The sequence below is a fragment of the Bidens hawaiensis genome, unplaced genomic scaffold (genome assembly GCF_021521415.1).
Source record: "Bidens hawaiensis isolate Kalapana, Puna unplaced genomic scaffold, B.hawaiensis_p1.1 tig00041145_1, whole genome shotgun sequence".
Classification (NCBI taxonomy): Eukaryota; Viridiplantae; Streptophyta; class Magnoliopsida; order Asterales; family Asteraceae; genus Bidens; species Bidens hawaiensis.
The window spans coordinates 121,826-139,940 of NW_027497273.1; the positions used below are offsets into that span (position 1 = coordinate 121,826).

General features: G+C 33.9%; 1 protein-coding gene across 1 annotated transcript; it reads left to right on the plus strand.

Moving 5' to 3' along the window:
* The first annotated feature begins 1,592 nt into the window (after nt 1-1,592).
* On the plus strand, nt 1,593-3,896 carry LOC143592675 (transcription factor bHLH121-like). Its single transcript, XM_077072543.1, has 5 exons — nt 1,593-1,675; nt 1,886-1,980; nt 2,053-2,180; nt 2,395-2,853; nt 3,597-3,896. Exons 1-5 carry the CDS (start codon nt 1,593-1,595, stop codon nt 3,732-3,734), a joined length of 903 nt encoding a protein of 300 aa, XP_076928658.1. The 3' UTR covers nt 3,735-3,896.
* Nucleotides 3,897-18,115: the final 14,219 nt, after the last annotated feature.

Consider the following 18,115-nt stretch of genomic DNA (forward strand, 5'->3'; position numbering starts at 1 on the left):
TTGAACTAAATTCTTATAACTCAGCGCCTAAGGCTTAGCCTTTAATACCTAAAAATACATATGATTTTAAAACTAAAAGTTTTCGGGTTGACCCGAAACCAAGAACTTGGACCCAAGAACCAACCGAATTACTTCGGTTCAGGTTCGTGTTAGTATTTTCTTGGGTTCGTGTTTCTCGGATCATGTTAGTTTGGGTTCAGGTACAGGTTTTCTTGGGTTGGGTTTCATGTTACGGGTAAAAGTGGCAGCCCTGCTTTCAACGATTATAAATAAGAATCACTATATTCATTTTATGCAACTTTAAATCTTCTAATATTCTTTTAACTCAGAATAATCACTATTACTTGAACATGGTTTTAATGTTAGTATGCATTTTTCATTTTCCTAGCAATTACATTCATATGAAATAAACAAATCATTTTGTTATATTTAAATTTTTGATTTTTATGTTGCTTGATTATACAATTTTTAATTGTAAAATATAAAGTCAATTAAAAATTTGTCATACATAGAATATTAATGACAATAAATTTATCATGATCAATCAATTTCAAATTGTAAAGATTCTAAGGATAATTATATCATCAAAGTTCATGTATATGGTTTTGGGATAATCATGTTTTTTTTGGATAAACATGAGGAGATGTTCTCAAATGACATCATATTAATTGGTTAAAAACTATGATATTTTATGTGTATGAATATTTTTTTTATTAGTATTATGGATATATATTATCATTTATCTAGAGTTGGTATGTATTTGGAGAAACCTTTTTTGTCACCCGGATAACTATATATATTGTTATATCAAGAGTTATAAGCAGACCTATATGTTACTTTATTAAGAGTTATAAGCAGACATGGACTAAAATTTTTGATTTTTGATAAACAATGTATACTGCTAATACAATCACAAATGTAGTGTAAAATGAAGTTTTTACATATTTGTATAATCTTAGTTATGTAATTTCTGTGATTTTAATTTAATTGTAATTGTATTAATAATATATGATTAATTTGTTGACTATATTTCACTTAATGGTCAAAGTTTAAAATTTTCAACAATTACCCGTGTAATACACGGGCCTCAAACTAGTATATATATATATATATATATATATATATATATTACTAACCCGTACCGTGTATAACACGAGTTCTAACCTAGTAATTAAGAAAGAAAAAGGAAAGTTAAATTAAAAACCGATCCATTAAAATGTTGATAAGTGCAGTGGATGGGTTTGTAAATTGGTTTGCTGCATCAAACGGTTTTTTTCAAAAGTCCCGTATCGTAGCTTTTTAAAATGGCTTTTTAAAAAAGAAATCAAATCAATAAAAAAATTTTAAACTTAATCCATGCTCTAAATTTACTTGGGTCGAAATAAAGTGTACCTATCCGATTGGGTTCTAAATCTATGGGCGTAGTTGCGGCGAGGAGTAGATAGATTAGATTCTTGTGTGTTTGTTGAGTAAAAACCCGCAAATAATAATCTAATCTAATCACTTGACTGACGTTTTGTTCTTCTGGATCGGATAACAACGGGGGATAAACTCTAGAAGCTCCAAATTGGTGATACAATACAACAAACCAAATGGATACTAGTCCTCCTCGATTGCCTGACAAATTCCATCTGGATCAACCACCACCAAATCAAGTTGTCAAAACTGAATCAAGGTATGCATCAATTATTATTATTACTTAGGTCATTGCTGATTCACCTAAGTAATTAGAAGTGTTGAATACTATACAATTCGGGCATTTTCTCATATCTCATCATTCTTTCACCAACATTCAGTATTATTATTAATCACTTTAAGCTTCAGCCTGTGCTAACTCAAAATTAAGTTTTATATACCATTGACTTTACTTTATTGGTGCTCAAAGGCCTGGTACAGAACAGAAAGACAGAAAGGCTGACCGTGAAAAACTAAGGAGGGATCGTCTCAATGATCAATTTACCGAATTGGGGAAAACGCTCGGTATGTTAAGAGAAAATCCTTGCTATAGACAGTTTGTATGTTGAATGCTAAAATGTTTAAAGCTTTGAGCAGATCCTGAGAGACCTAAATTTGACAAGGCGACAATACTTAATGACACAATCCAGATGCTAAATGATTTGACCGCTCAACTCAACAAACTAAAATCGGAGTACGCAGCACTCACCGAAGAATCTCGTGAGGTGATTTTATGCTTTCACTTTTATTCCTGTGTCCAGTCAAGCTCGATACATGCAGCTTCATCTAGGCCTCGTTTATTAAACGGGCTTCAGTTAGGCTCATGGTCGTTTTTGCTAAACTCGTTTCGAGATTTTAGCGAGCTGATTTCGAGTAGCTCAATTCAGCTCGTTTATGCCACTACTTGCTATAACAACGTAAAACACCCGTATTTGACAGTTGACTCAGGAGAAACATGATTTAAGAGAAGAAAAGGCGTCATTGAAATCAGACATTGAGAATCTTAATCTTCAATACCAACAAAGGGTGAGGGCTATGTACCCATGGGGTCACATGGACCAGTCAGTTGTAATGCATCCCCCTTCATACCCGTACCCGGTCCCAGTTCAAATGCCAATGCCACCTGGCACTATTCCCATGCACCCATCTGTGCAACCGTTTCCCTTTTTTGGAAGCCAAAATCCCGGGATTGTTTCCAATCCGTGCTCCACTTTCTTTCCGTCTGTTCAGTATGCACTTCCAGCTGTGCAGGCGAGTGGTAGGTCCCATGTTTCTAGCAGACAAGGTTCTAGAAACAAATCATCAGAGCACGGGGAGAGTGGAAGCGGGAAAGATGGGGATTCTGATGATGTTGCAACTGAATTAGAGCTTAAGACTCCCGGATCTTCTGGAGATCAGGTTAGCTTATGTCTCTTGTTAATTCATTAACGGGTGGTCAAAACCGGTTCGGGTCAAAATGGGTAATTTTTTATAACAGGCAAACCGGGCTGGTTGACCTGAAAGTCTGAAACATTTATGGTTCTTAACTTTCCAAGTGTTTTTAGTTAATTATAAGTGTTTGATATGTATGAGTGCTGAAATTGTATTATTCTAGTTGTAATCTATGTTTTTATTTATTTATTTTTTTGAGAAAAATGGTTTAGAGTTGTTTGTTTTATATAGGCACTTTCTGTGACTCGCGGACCTGGTTGACAGTTTGTCTCATTTTTAGGCTTCTTTTAAGCTGTGTTTTCATTTTTACCATTTGGGTTGACTAGTTTGACTCATTTTAGTGGCTTCTTTTAAGATGTTTATTTATTTTTACCATTTGGTCTGTTAGAGATGAAACATAAAATGGGTCGAAGTTGCCACATGGCTAATATTAAAAAGTTGGAGGGAGAACAAAAAATGTTGACTGGTCAACCCAACCGTTTCATGCTAATATTTTGACTAAATTGACCCGTAATCCGTATATTAGTAATCTGGTCAAAATTTTCACATCTATTTTCTTTGATATAATAAAATAAAGAAAAAAGCAACTTTGTAGATATAATTTTGCTGAAAAAGCACTCTTTGTATTCTCATTTACTTACTTTGTTTCATAATCTTTTATTTAACCATGAAACCAGAAATAAAGTAAACATGGTGACATTATACTGCAGGATGGTTCACCAGGCCAATCAAAACCGAAAAAATCATCACACAGGAAGGAAAATAGCATTTCAGAAGGAAGTGGGTGTTCATCTTCTGGTACGGTTCAAGTCGGCTCATCAAATAGTGTCATTGGTGGTAATAATTAAGATAATTCATTACCGCCATAATCATATTATCTCTCTACATAGATTGCTAACTTACAAAGAAAGCTCATGTACAATACCGATGAATTATGTTTAACTGGAGGTGGTAACATGGGTGGGTTAGACATGTGGTGTAATCTGTCAACAGGTCGGGTCTGGACGACTCGGAAAACACTGTTTGATCCCCTTTAAGTAAATTAAAACTTCGTGATGTGATTGATATGAATGCATGGTCATAGAAGTTATCTGAGAAAAAGCAATGCAGGATGGGTCAGACGTACAGAGTAATTGGTTAACCTGGTCAGGGAAGAATTGGGATGACTCAAAACTGCTATTCTGACCCCCTTCTAGTAAAGTTATAATGCTATATATAATGTGTTTAAAAACTATTATTAAAATATCAATAATACTTTGCTCCCAAAGATCTTCATCAGAGTTCCTATTGTCTTAATACTTTGTCAATCACCATCATTTTGTCTTGAAACAAACATTGTGTTGCGCGTATAGGAATAACGAGAGGAGGATCTTGTTAAATTCCCACTTCCGATGCCTCTTATGGCGACTTATCTTTAGAAGAGGCCTAGAGAAGAAGCATGCCCGCATGAGTAGTATTCATTGTCACGTATGATCTTGTACCAACATCCAAGAGTTGGGACATGTTGAAAAAGCAATTACTTAAAGAACACAATTGATATTAAACTTACCTTGATAAGTACCTTTGGGCAGCCCCACGTTGATGCAAGTCGCCCCTTTTAGGTCTTCCTTGTTTAGCATATATCCGAGAAAAATGACTGAATGAGGGCTATTGTTTGTCTTTGTCATCTTTATGGGCAAACATTGGTTACAAAATGGGCAGTGAAGGATTAACACGAATGAAAGAAAGTTACAACAACACACTAATTAATTAATCTCTCTAATTAAGTGTTAGGGTGAGTTTAGTCAATGTCCTACCTGCAATTTTAGTGGAAGTTAATAACAAGAGTTATTGGGTTCTTTTACTTCATCATATAAAGAGGTTTAAAGGGTAGCACCCTCTTGAGAAATATTGTCTGGTATAGAATATAGATACTGCTGGGGAGGTTGGTTATCTTGGTTTCCTCACCCATTTCATCAAAAGGTTTAAGAGTGTATATCTAAACCCTCTATAATTGCTTTTGGTTTCTTGGTGGGGGCTTTCAAAATCGTTACATGCCAAAAGTTTTCTGTTTTAAAACCGACATAAGATCCCAACAACGATATCATAGCCACTTTTTCAACATCTTGTTATTAGTTTATGATAAAAATCGTTTTGTTATTTCGTAAACCGAAAAGTATAATATATATTTTTCATGTAATAAAATGTACGTATTTACAAGTTACAACTTCCAAGTTTATAGTTTAGAGATATTAACACCGTACACATGCATATATTTAGTAATCTCAACTACATATTTTAGTTGTATTGGTTTTTATTAATCTCAATCATCATCTTTTGGTCGTTGTCGGTCCCAACTAACGAGTTAGCTGCTGATAGTCTCATCTTTTAACACATTTGTTCTCATCTGTCCACGACTAACAATATCTTAACGTTGTTACTTGCAGGTCGCCGGAAAAACACTTTTGGCCTGTAAAGTCACATTTTTTCACAGAAAACTCAACCTAAACACTATCACCACCACCAACCAACCACCACTACTTGAGCACCACCAAGAGATTCTGACGATTGTTCTAGGGTTCTAGCGACCTCAATAATTGGGGGGCTTTTACTAAAAAATTGTTCCTAAAGGTCCGATCTAAGGTAACAAAGATGTTTAAAACGAAAATGTTGAGTTTTCGGGGAAAAATGTGAGTTTTCTTGCCAAAATCACTTTTTCCGACGAACTGCAACAAACGACATTGGAATTCTGTAAGTCGCTGACGGTTGGAACAAATATGATAATATCTGAGATTGTTATCGACCAATTCGTTAATTGAAACCGACAACAATTAAAAATAAAGTTGAGATTAATAAAAACTAATACTAAGTCATTGTTAATCGTGTTGGAATTCATTTCGGTTCTAAGTATCATTTAATATTTTATTTTGTCTTTTTCTTTGTATTTTGATGTGAAAGTACTAGTTTAGATTTGTATTTTACTTCTAAAAAAGTGTAACAAAAGTGAAGATGGTGTTAGATTTATTTTATTTTTATAAACCTGTTGCTAAAGCAAGTGAAAGCTCAAGAGACAACTAAATGAAAATTTGATGGTCTTAGAATGTGTTATTGTTGGCTCATAAAACACCTACTAGGATTAACTGTTTGGTCATATGTATGTTAATATCTATATTACATATAAAACATTTTAGATGGGCAAAATGGTAATTTGTTAAAATTAAGACGCAGACGCCGATATATTTATTTTCGTAGGCGCTTATCCACTCCTCCGTCATTAAAATTAAATGTCTCCGGCTGCATCCTCCAGCATATTGAATACGAATTTGAAAGGTTTTGAATCATCCTCCTTCAATTCAATAGTTATATGTTCCTTTACATTACTCCGTCTGTTACATTCAAACTATTGCTTTTGATGATTGCTCATTCAATTGTCTTTATCACTTCCGGTGGCCTTCAAATTCCAGGTAATTTTTGCTCCCTTCGATTCACGACCTATATAATTGTAACGTGAATTCAGTAAAAAAGAAAAGAGTCCAGATGTAGAGGGATCTCGCTCAGTGCCCAGAATTCGTGTATGTATGATTTCCCCCAGTTTAATTGATGATTACCATTTTTTTTTTGTTTTGTTTTTCTATGACCCTCATTGTTTGCATTTGTGCTTATGAAAGATAACTGGAGATGCATACAGTGTTTGCATTTGTCGCTCCTCAAGTAAGATTAAGTATTCTTCATGCATTACTAATTGACCTATTGTTTGGGTTTTTTTTTTGTAGAATTTCATCCATTTTGTTTATGTCAGACATTCCAATCAGATTATGTACTAAATACATTTCATCTTCTAATTTATCAACTCTTAAAGAAAAGATTAATTACATGAAGTTCTACAGAAGCATAATCGAGTTTGCAAGTGGATAACTTTTACCTTAAGAAGCTTAAATGGTATCTAATTAGGGCTATTTGTTACTAAGAATCATTCATATTTACACTATTGAATAATAAATGGAGGGTTAGTTGTCTTATTGGTAAGGGGCTGCTGTATATCTTCACATAAGAGGTTGTTGTATTTGTTTCAACTTTTCTTTAGGCCAACAATAACATAAGGGGCTGTCGTATTTGTTTCCAATGTGCATCGAAAAAAGTTACATTTAGGACCATTTTTTGCATCATGTTTAAGATGTGGTCACTTAGTGTAGGTTGTACAGTTTTGTTAGCAGTTGATAAAGTTAACCCATAAGCACCAATATATTCTTTTCTTTTGTGCAGTGCAAAAGGTTAGAAACTAAACATCTTTGCAACCACATTACAACCCATCACAGATGGAAAACAATGAGGGCATGGACTTGATGAACTGTCCAACTGTAGATTGAACCTGTTTCACAAAACTAAAGACATCATTATGCTCAATTTGAATTTTCAATTAATGTACATTGAAGCAAGGAATGATTGGCTACCTTCTATTGATCTACTTGTAGGTGATCTTGATATCACTTCTTTTATTTTACAGGTACAACCCACATCAAAGTTGTTAAAATTACATCAGTTGTATTATTAATAATTTAAGGTTATGTAAGATTAATGTACCTTTATCTACAGACTATAAATGGCGGGAACCGGAGTTGCAAATAAATGCATTAAATAGGCTACTATGTTGACTGGCAGCTGAGCAAAAAAGCATTAGTAAGCATCATTATTTACATATTATCTTTGATCTTACATTTATACATGTATTTTGTTTTTATCCGATACAGTTTTAGGAGGGATGATGGTGATGGTTTTTTATTTTAAGCTCTTTTGGGGTATAGCAGTTGATGGCTCTATGGTAATTTCTTACAACTTGGTGACTATAAAGTCTACATGAGCGTTAGGAGTGGACCATTTCACGATGGTTTGTTATTTTGTGTGAGAATTTGGGAGGGTTCTAGAGAATTTATAGATGACTAGAAAGATAGCTATTGTTATAAATAATATAGACGTAATAAGTATAGCCATAGTCATTATACTTTATAATTATACTTGTGATTGGACCATATAATTTCATCTTAATACACGCCTCCCTTATTCCTTAGGTTATCAGTTGTAGTAGGCCTTGGATTTACGCCTTTTGAAAGCTTCTAAAGCATCATAATTTGACTAATTTTTTGGATGAATCTGCTGCAAATGGGTTGTCTGTGGCTTCTGCAGAAACGGTGTCAAATAGATTTTGGGTATATTTTATGCATAATATTTATTATTATTAACTGTATAGTTATTTTATATGGTAATCAGCCCTAATTTTTTGAATAAGGTTATCAAATGCTTGATTTAAAAGGGTCTAATGCGCGCAAAAATTGATCAAAATTATGGGTGTAAATGAGCCCAAGCTCGACTTGTTTCGACTTAAGAGAGCTTGAACTCGGCTTGTTTCGAGCTCTTTTTTCTAATGCTCAAGCTTTGCTCACGAGTCTTTTTTTTTTCAAGCTTGGCCCGGCTCGCTTATTATATACACGTTTTTAAATATATTTATATATTTGTTAAAAAGTTGTTTCTTGTACATTATGTTCTAACTAAGATATAACATGTTTAAACCTCCTTTTAAACTGATTTCCAGGAATATTTTTTCCAGGAACTGCTCGAGGAATAGAGTAATAGGCACCTTAAAGCGGGTTCTCTACATAATTAATCCCATTTAACTAAATGTTCTGGATGATGTTGATGTTTTACAGTGAGGGTTCATGCGGATTCCCACTTGCTCGCCGCAGGTGAGTCACCTACATCTTTCATTACCACGCGTTTGTATTCTTGAATTCTCTCATTTATTCTTTATATAAACAATAAACGGTTAGTATGCCAAATATAATTACAATAACTTTGTTATTTTAATAATATTCTTATATTTTTTTAACCAAAATTTAGATAGTTCACACCTTGTACTACTTTTGATCTATTGTTTATAAATATTTTTTTTCACTACACTCTTTAGAGATAAAGACATAACCTGCAGGTCGCCTCAACCTATTCATTAGTAAATGGTTGAACTAAATTATTAAAGCACATTAATGGTTAAATGGGTGGGTTGGGCAACTGGTTATAACAGTCTCCCGTCAAAAAAGCTAGGGTTCGGTTGACCTGACCCGCAAACAGTCTTTATTATATTTAATAGTAGGTAATTTGTTAAATGTGATTAGGAAATTGTATTATAACTATACGACTCTTTCTTTTTCTTAATTAAACGATTTAGAAGGTTTTATGAATTTCAATTAAACCTATTTGGTGTGTTAGAGATGAACAGAACCTAAATTCACCCATTTGTGTGTGTTTGTGTGTGTATAGATAGATAGATAGATAGATAGATAAAAAAAACATTTCATGTTTGTTGTAACGGGTGATGCAAAGGTAAATCCGGATTGAGCGGTTGTCTGGATATTTAAATATAGTTAGTCTTACTGAAAATAGTCCAGCTTACGTATTTTTTGTTTTAATAGTTTGAAGGTGATTAACGAGAGTTTTTGCACAAGAGCTCATCCACCTAAAGGTAAGCTGCATGCTATATGTTAAAGAGTGTAGATTTGCTAATTAGTCTCCAGTTAGAAACGACCGTATGGACGTAGTGTTAGTTTTATTTAGAATTCTCAAGTAAATAGTGTGAGACATATAAAGAGAAGCGTTAGGAGTAGTTGAAGGCGTGAATCATGAGCTTTTGCAGCCATATCCTATTCTTCATGAAAATCCTTGCTTGATTGATTGCTTACTAAACTACTCTTGATGTTCATGAATAATTAGAAAGACATGTTGAGTGATAAACATGCATCCTTTTATTCCAGGTGTAGGTTTATGTGGTAGTTTTGTTCAAGAAAACCAGTCATTTAGACTCATTCTAGAAGTTTTACAATTGTCATTTACCAAAACCATATTATTTAAAAGCTTCGTCAGTGAAATTTTCAAATAAGCTTTGTTAACGGTGCAATTCTATAAATTTAGAGGGAGTCTGAAGGAAGACAATTAAATAACTATGCATCATGAATGGGATGCTCTTTTTATGGTACGTTATATAAATATTGTCATTCTTTATTTTTTTATCTACTCTTTGTAACGAGAGTTTATATTTTTGTAATGCAAGGTGTAAAAATATGTGTCGAGTTACAACAATTGTAGCTAATGGTGAACGAATTTGTATTCTGATTCATGAAAAAAATCTTGTCATTGTTGAATGTTTTCACGCGCCGCAACGCGCGGGTCAAATTGCTAGTGTGCGTGTATATATATATATATATGGGGTAAGGATCATAATAGAACCCTTTGCAAATTGAGAACTTTGAGAACCAATTTGGACCACTAAAAACACCTTTAAAAAATATTTAAAAAAATCATAAAACAAAAAATAACAAAAATTTTAAAAAAGTAAAAAAACCAAAATTCTTATATTTATGTCCGGTTTCATTAAAAAAAATAAAAAATAAATAAAAAAACGTTGTATTATACACGTATGTATAATTTTATTTAATCTTTAGTTACGTAATATACACATGTACAATATCATTTATCTTAAATTATACACGTGTATAAAAAAATCATGTAAATGTACATATATGTATATATTATACATATGTGTATATAATTTGCTAAACCGAGTTTTTTTTAATGAAACCGGGATGCTAAAATAAGAATTTTGGTCTTTTTACTTTTTTCATTTTTGTGTTTTTTTTTATTTATGATTTTATTTATTTTTGTGTTTTTGTGGTCCAAAATGGTTCTCAAAGTTCTTAATTTCAAAAAAGTTCTCTCATGATCCTAATCCTATATATGATAAGGTTAACGTACAAATGAAATTAACGTGCTAAACGTGAGAATCAAATATATACAAGTAGAGTAATTATGTAATTACATCATAGAGTAATTACATAATTACTCTACTTGATTCTCACGTTTAGCGCGTTAATTTCATTTGTATTTGATCCAAACACTATATATATATATATATATATATATATATATATGAGAGTTATTCTAAAAAGTAGTAGTTTCCTAAGAAGACAAGACATAAATCATAGCTATTGGATCATGTTAATCAATGGTTGAGATTTAAAATTACCAATAACTGATATAGTTTTCTAGAATTGCTCTTTCACCAATATAACCGACATAGTTTACTAGAATTATTCTTTCACCATAGATTGTAATGACACATATCAAAAATCAAGTGGTTCTTATCATTATTAGGAAACTCTTTATTTTATTTGAACCCTTTTCTATGTATATATATATATATAGTTAGATTAACGTACAATAATCCTTAACGTACGTGAATGACACTCAAGGCAAAAGCAAAACGCTCAAAGGAAAAAACAATATAAAAACAAAATGCTCAAAGCCAAAATGCACATACGTTCAAGCCCAAATACAAAAACGCTCAAGAAAATCATAATACGCCCAAAACGGGTTTCATGAAGAAAAGTTAAAAATTTATCGATTAACGATCCAAATCTGTTTTTTCGATGAATCGATGATTTATTGGGTATGTATTGATGATTTTGAGATGTTGGGATGCGATTTGATGGATCAATTTCGTGAATACAGGTATTGTTGTACGTTAAGGTACGTTAAGGATTATTGTATTTTATTCTTTATATATCTTAAATATATATAAACGAAACCTTTAAAAGCTCTCTGGAAACGACCCCTGAGCAATCACCATACTTATTCGAAAAACCTTTCTTGAGTTCTATCACAAATTTCCCCGGATGATCAGAAGAAACGGCATTCTGATTAGAGTTCTTTCTGATCAGCATCTTCCTCTTAATCCTTTGCATCTACTAAGCGGTCTTTGGTGTAGCGGCTAAGTATTTCTCCAGTTGCGTAGAGGTATCGATGTTTGAGACAGGTCATAAACTGGAGCCGCTATCAATAGGAGCATCTTGATTATGACCAACAGTTCTTTCACCGCTATTATCACCACTTTTAAATTCATCTCCAAACCTTTTAAAAAAATTTTGTTGGAGATCCAAGTATAATGCAGTAAGATCACCCATGTTCGCCTGAAGCTCATGAATCTTTGAATCTTTGCCAGTGTTACTGACTTAAAGCTCTTGAATTCGTACATCCTTCACAACAGAGTCTTGTTCAAGCTCAAAGACTCTGCGTTGTAAAGCGTGTACGTTGGCTGGTTCGGCTTTGAATGCAATCCCTTTGCCCTTTTCTTGTATGAACTTGTCTTGCATGGCGAGGATGTGGGAAATCTTCTCGGTAGCACTTGAGCTTTCTTGACCTATTGGATCAGATGATCCGGAGGGTTCAGTGGTAGACGGAATGTAGGCTTCAAACTCAAACTCTTGTGTAATGTCATCAAATATTTGATCTTGAGTTTGATGGGCTTTAATAGACCGTCCTTGATCAGATTGAGCTTCAACAGTAACAGGCTCAGTAAGTGTTGGTTGAGTGGTTGGTACAAGATCACTAGCCAGCACACCATCTTGGATATTTCTTTCTTCGTTTACGTGGAATAAGATCAGTGGCTAGCTCTTCTTCAACATCAACATCATAATGCGTCACATCAACTGATTGAGTAAGCTTCAATATAGTTGATTGGAGTTGTTCTTTAAAAATCTCAAAATCTTCAAGTTGTTTAGCATTAGGTATTAGTCTCCAAATGTTGTGATGGAGAACTATCCGACTCATCATCGGAAATAGTCTCGAAGGCCGTTGTAGGCCTTTGAGCAGGAACAACATGTTCCTTAGCAACAGTAGCACTAGTAGCAGCAACAACAGCCTCAGTTTAAGCAAATCTTCCAAACTTTACCAGCTCATGGAGTCCCTGATAAACTATTTTGACTCTCTTTCTCGACTACTTTATCAAACGAAAAGTATTGGGACCCGTAACCTTCAAATCGAGCGTCTCTACAGATCTAGTCAAGTCAGGATAATGAGAATAAAAAATTATCTGTAGGAACCTCAGATACATTAGGAACATCTCATGTTGCTTATCATCTCATCGAAAACGAACTTGGAGTAACTGTAGTTCCAATCCATGATCAAAGCAACCACGTCAGACATCTGGTGTGGATAATGTCATAAGAGCCCCCCTTTCGTCTCAAGACGCACGTAAAGAAAGTGTGAATCAAGAACCTCCACTATGGATAAAACAACTTCTTGATGGCTGGAGGGTAGGTAATCTCGTATCTCATTCTTTGTACTATCTCTGCCACAACTTCAGTAGAGTAATTTGTTGGGTAATCAGGTTGATCACCGAACAACAATACATCATGAATAATAGCCTCAGAGACGATAATAGGCTTCTTCTGGATCTTTGATTCAATGACAACAGCTCCCCTGGCACCTCTTTGATTAATAGAAGCATGGCTCCAAAAATCAGCCATCATCTTCTTATAGATAACAGGATTTCTCGTAAAGCGTGAGAAATCCGGCATGTATTCAGCCCCACTATCATTGACTTGAACTCCTTGTAAGCTAGAGGAGGATCAAAAAGACATCCAACAATATTTTGTGTGTCAACATACTTCAGAGGTGCTTGATCAGCATGGTTGCAACAAACGAGTCAAGTTAGAGATATATTCACTTAAGTCCATAATCAGTTATATTTTGAATTTAACATCTTTTAAGATAAATAACTTAATTATATTATAGGGACCAAACAAGAAAATAATGAAAATATAAAACCCTTTTAGTAAGTTTGTCCAAATAATAATAAGATTAATGAGTTATCTGTCTAGATATGAGTTTTTTGTATAAGATAGGAGTTTTCGGTCCAATTAAGTGTTTCGGTCAAAATAGGGATTTCGGTTAACATAAGTCTTTACACCCGAGAACAAGGAGCTCTCGGTCAACCATATGAGTTCTCGGTTAAAGTTTGACCGAGAACCCTTAAGATCTCTGTTGATCTTAAGGGTTCTCTGGTTGACCAAGGGGTTTTCGGTCAACCATCCCTGAGAACCCCTGGATACCAAGATCTTCGATGATCTCGGGCCTTTAAACCCTTTAGGTTCCGCCTTGAATTTCGTGTCATCTTCCCAAAAAAAACCCTCAAAACGTCGTTAACGCAGAAACCTGGAACTCAAGATAAGCTCATAAAAAAATCAAACTCACAATAACCATTCATCACAAACATAGATCACAATCAAGTACATAGATCACAATCAAGTATCACAGTCCAGTTAACCATTTAAACAAATAATACTCGTGAAACCCATAGATTGATTATTAATGACCCGAGAACAAGATCATCAAAGTTTCATATACCTTTAATAAATATCAACAACCTAGATGATCAAGTATAAACGTGCTGTATGCAAAGGTATTTTGAGATTTGGAAGAGAGAAAGGTATTATGCAGATTTGAGTATAATAACTAATAATGCACACAAAAGTTGTCTTATTTGAATTGTTAGTGCACGGTTTTGCGTCTCGAGTCTTTGAATTTATCGTTTTATTATTATAATGTAAAAGTTATTATTATTATTGACTAGTTTGTTAAAGTCAGTCTAGTTCGTTAAGGATGTTTAACGTACTAGACGGTTAAGTTAATGTTCCTCCCAATTCGTTAAGTCTGTTTAACGAATGGGAGTTTAGTTCGTTATGTTTATTATTTGTAATGTAATGTAACGAAGTGGAGGCTAGTTCGTTACGGAATGTGTAACGAACTAGACCCATCTTCTATATATAGAGGTTCACTCCTCTGTTAATTTAAGTTTTGGAATTAACGTACTGAAACTCTGTCCAATTCTCTCTCGAACAAAACTTCATTTAATCTATTACATAATACAACTAATACTAATAATATATCATATATATCTATACATATAATCTATACCCAATAAGAGTAATCAATGAACTAGATCCGTGTTTATCATATTCGTATCTTAGATCTAGGGCTGTGCACGGTTCGGTTTTTAGGTGAAACCGAAACCGAAATATCGGTTTTTTCAAATATACAAACCGATCGGTTTTGGTTTTTCGGTTTCAGTTCGGTTATTTTCAGTTTTTCTGTGTGTGTAGACATTGTAAAAAATTTCAAAATAATGAAAATTCATATTAGATTCAAAACACAAAAATAGACATTTGTTAAGTAGAACCAAACGAATACAAACTTGAAAGCGTACTAGAGTTTAAATTCAACAAAATTCTTAATAAAAAAAACACTAAAAGTTTAGTTTCAATCTTCATTCTTCATCTTCTTCATATTAACGGCTGCTACTATTTTGTGTAGATGATTCTGTATATTGTATTATTGTTATGTTAAAAGTTATTAAGTCAAATAATATTATATGTTAAATGGGCCATGTACACTTGGTATATGTTAAGCAAAGACTTGTGGACCACAAAGTTGGGCTAAACAAATTAAATATTCTGAAGCAATAAAGTTCGGTTATACATCAGTTCGGTTCGATTAATATGCCGGTTCGGTTATTCGGTTCGGTTCGGTTCGGTTTTTTAGAAATGAGTAACCGAACCGAAACCGAAATTTCGTTTTTTCGAAAACAAAAAAAACCGTCTGTTAATGTTTCGGTTCGGTGTTTTCGGTTTGGTTTTTTCGGTTAATTCGGTTTCGGTTCGGTTTTTTCGGTTTTCTGCTCACCCCTACTTAGATCTGAGATATGAGGTTCTATCAAGTGGTATCAGAGCTTTCGGTGTTCGATTTCTCTTGATCTGGTGTTATAACGTGTGAATTGAAGGTTTATTATTATAAGTTTCAGCTTATTTAGTTTCGGCTTTAATTTGATTTAATTCTCAATTGAGTTAGTTTTTATGGATTGAGTTGAGGTGAATCAGTGGTTATTAAGGTATTGAGAGTGTTTGGTTGATTGGAATTGGAAATTGGATTGGATTTGATGTGTTTGTGATTTGGATCTAATTTGGTACGAAACAGAGTTTGTGTTTTGGCTTAATTGGGTTTGGAATTGGTTAAGTTAGTTTACGAGATGTGTTGATTTGGATTCGCTTTAAGTGTAAGATTGATTTGAGCTATTGGGTATACGATTTGGTATTGTACTGAGGGAATATTACGAATTTGGTTTGGTTGTGAGTGTTCATCCGTTTTCCAGATTTTTGGAAATTGATGATGAAGATTTGAAGATCTTCATCATATGTTGAAGATTCGTTAATTTTAATCAATTCGTCACCTAATTCGTTACTCAGTTCATCATCATTTTAATTCGTGATTATTTGATTCGTCAGGCACGTGATTTGATTCGTTAGCCTTGTGTCTAACAAACTTGTGCCACGTGGCAAAGTGTGTCAGAGTTTGTTACAACCGTTTTTAACAACCTGATTCGCTAACTATAGTTGATTCGTTATCAACTGTAGCTGCTTCGTATTCCTTGATTCGTCACCTTGAATCATTAATTCGTTACTTTGATTCGTTAAGCTTGAGTCATTGATTCGTTACTTTGATTCGTTAAGATTGAATCATTGGTTTGTTACTTTGATTCGTTATTATCAGTTCTAATTCGTTAATCGTATTCTTAGGATTGATTCATCAACTTGATCTGATTCGTTGACTCAATTCATTAGTGCTTCGTTACCAATTCGTCATAAGCTAATTCATGACCTGATTCGTTACTATTTCTTGTTCGTTACTCAGATAACCATCAATTCGTACGAATTGATTCATTATTGTTAGTTCGTTACAACTACTGTTCCCAGTTCGTTAAAACATTTTCATTTTTAGTCATTGAAGTTTGATTATTTTTACTTATCAAGATGGCTGGTTTGTATGCATTAGCTTCTCAAAACGTACTCATGCAGCAAATGTTACAATTGGACACTGAAATTGGATCTCATTCCAAGTGTCCTCGACTGATGAAATTTAGTGACTTTGCTAAATGGGAACCTCATTTCGTGCTCATCTAGGTTCTGTTCATCCAGATTGTTCCTATTGTCTTGATGAAGTGTATACTGTACCGATGATTGGAGATGAAACAATTGGATTCACGCCTAAAGCTATTTCACAATATTCTCAAGAGGAGAAAAAGGCGTTAGAGATCGAAACAAAAGCTTATTAGACTCTTACCATGGCTTTACTAGATACTATCTTTCATCAAGTGGGTAGCATCAAGATTAGTGCTTTGTTTCAACACATCCGAATGAGAAGTATGGGTAATACTGCTAAGAAAGTAATGTTAAAATTTCAATTCAGAAATTTTAATTTACTCAAAGGTGAGACTGTCGAAGAAATGACAACTCGTTTCAATCATTTGATTGCTGAGATGGACAAATTAAAGATTGAACCTTCTGAATCAGATAAGTTAGATATGATTAAAGGTGCTTTACCGAGTTCATACTCAACTTTCTTAATGGTGTTGAAAGAAAATAACTATTTCGGTAATGAAGATTTGACTGCTTCTGAGTTCATGCAAATAATCGAAGCTCGGAAATATGATCTAAGGTGTCAAAAGTCATCTAAGGAAAGTCAAGATCCAGCCTTTTACGGTTGAAGTATGCCTTTGAGTTCAACAATTTCTTCGATCACTGCATTTCTCACTCAGAATGCAAGTGACAATGCTACAACAATTTATAGTGATCCACGTGCATGTTTTTTAATTGCTAGAAATTCTGGGTCATCTAGTGCTTCTGGTTCTTCTGGAGGTTCTGGAAATTCGGCTACTACAATCAATTCTCAGCACTACCGAATGTGAACATGAAGGAGGCTGAACAAAATTTTGTCTTTTTGTCTGCCTTCATGACTTCTTATGAGAATATGGTTGGTTAGTATTAAAATTGCAACGAGTGAGTTGACTGATGAAGACTATGATAAAATTGATCCTGATGAGTTAGAGCTCATGGATTTAAAATGGAATATGGCGATGATTGTCAGAAAGGTGAAAAAGTTCATGAAAAGGACTGGCAAAGATCTTCCATCACTAAACAAAAAGGTTGGGTTCGATAAACTGAAAGTTAAATGTTTTAACTGTCAAGAGTTTGGACATTCTGCAAAAGAATGTGACAAACCGAAGAAGGAATACACTGGTTCTCGAAGTCAAGACCGTAGTTCTTCTGTGAAACGGGGTAATGATGCTGATACGTCTTCTGAAAACAAAACACCTGCCTCTAGAACACAAGCATTGCTGACTGCTGATGGTACTGACTGGTCACAAAGGTTGCTGTGCAATGAAAATCAAGCAAATTTAGCTATGTTCGAATCAACTGAGAATTTCCAAGATGCAAGTGGGAGTGAGCTATCTTATGACAATGATATTGAGTTTGATTCTGATGACTGTTGTGTGAAGCAGCCAATTGCTTTTGCTTGCACGACCAAAATTAAC

What these genes read in the sequence shown, in the direction of transcription:
- LOC143592675 (XM_077072543.1), top strand. Translation starts at nt 1,593, where the DNA reads ATGGATACTAGTCCTCCTCGATTGCCTGACAAATTCCATCTGGATCAA. An exon ending in GTTGTCAAAACTGAATCAAG is followed by an intron (nt 1,676 to 1,885) that starts GTATGCATCAAT and finishes TGGTGCTCAAAG; the next exon opens with GCCTGGTACAGAACAGAAAG. An exon ending in CGAATTGGGGAAAACGCTCG is followed by an intron (nt 1,981 to 2,052) that starts GTATGTTAAGAG and finishes AGCTTTGAGCAG; the next exon opens with ATCCTGAGAGACCTAAATTT.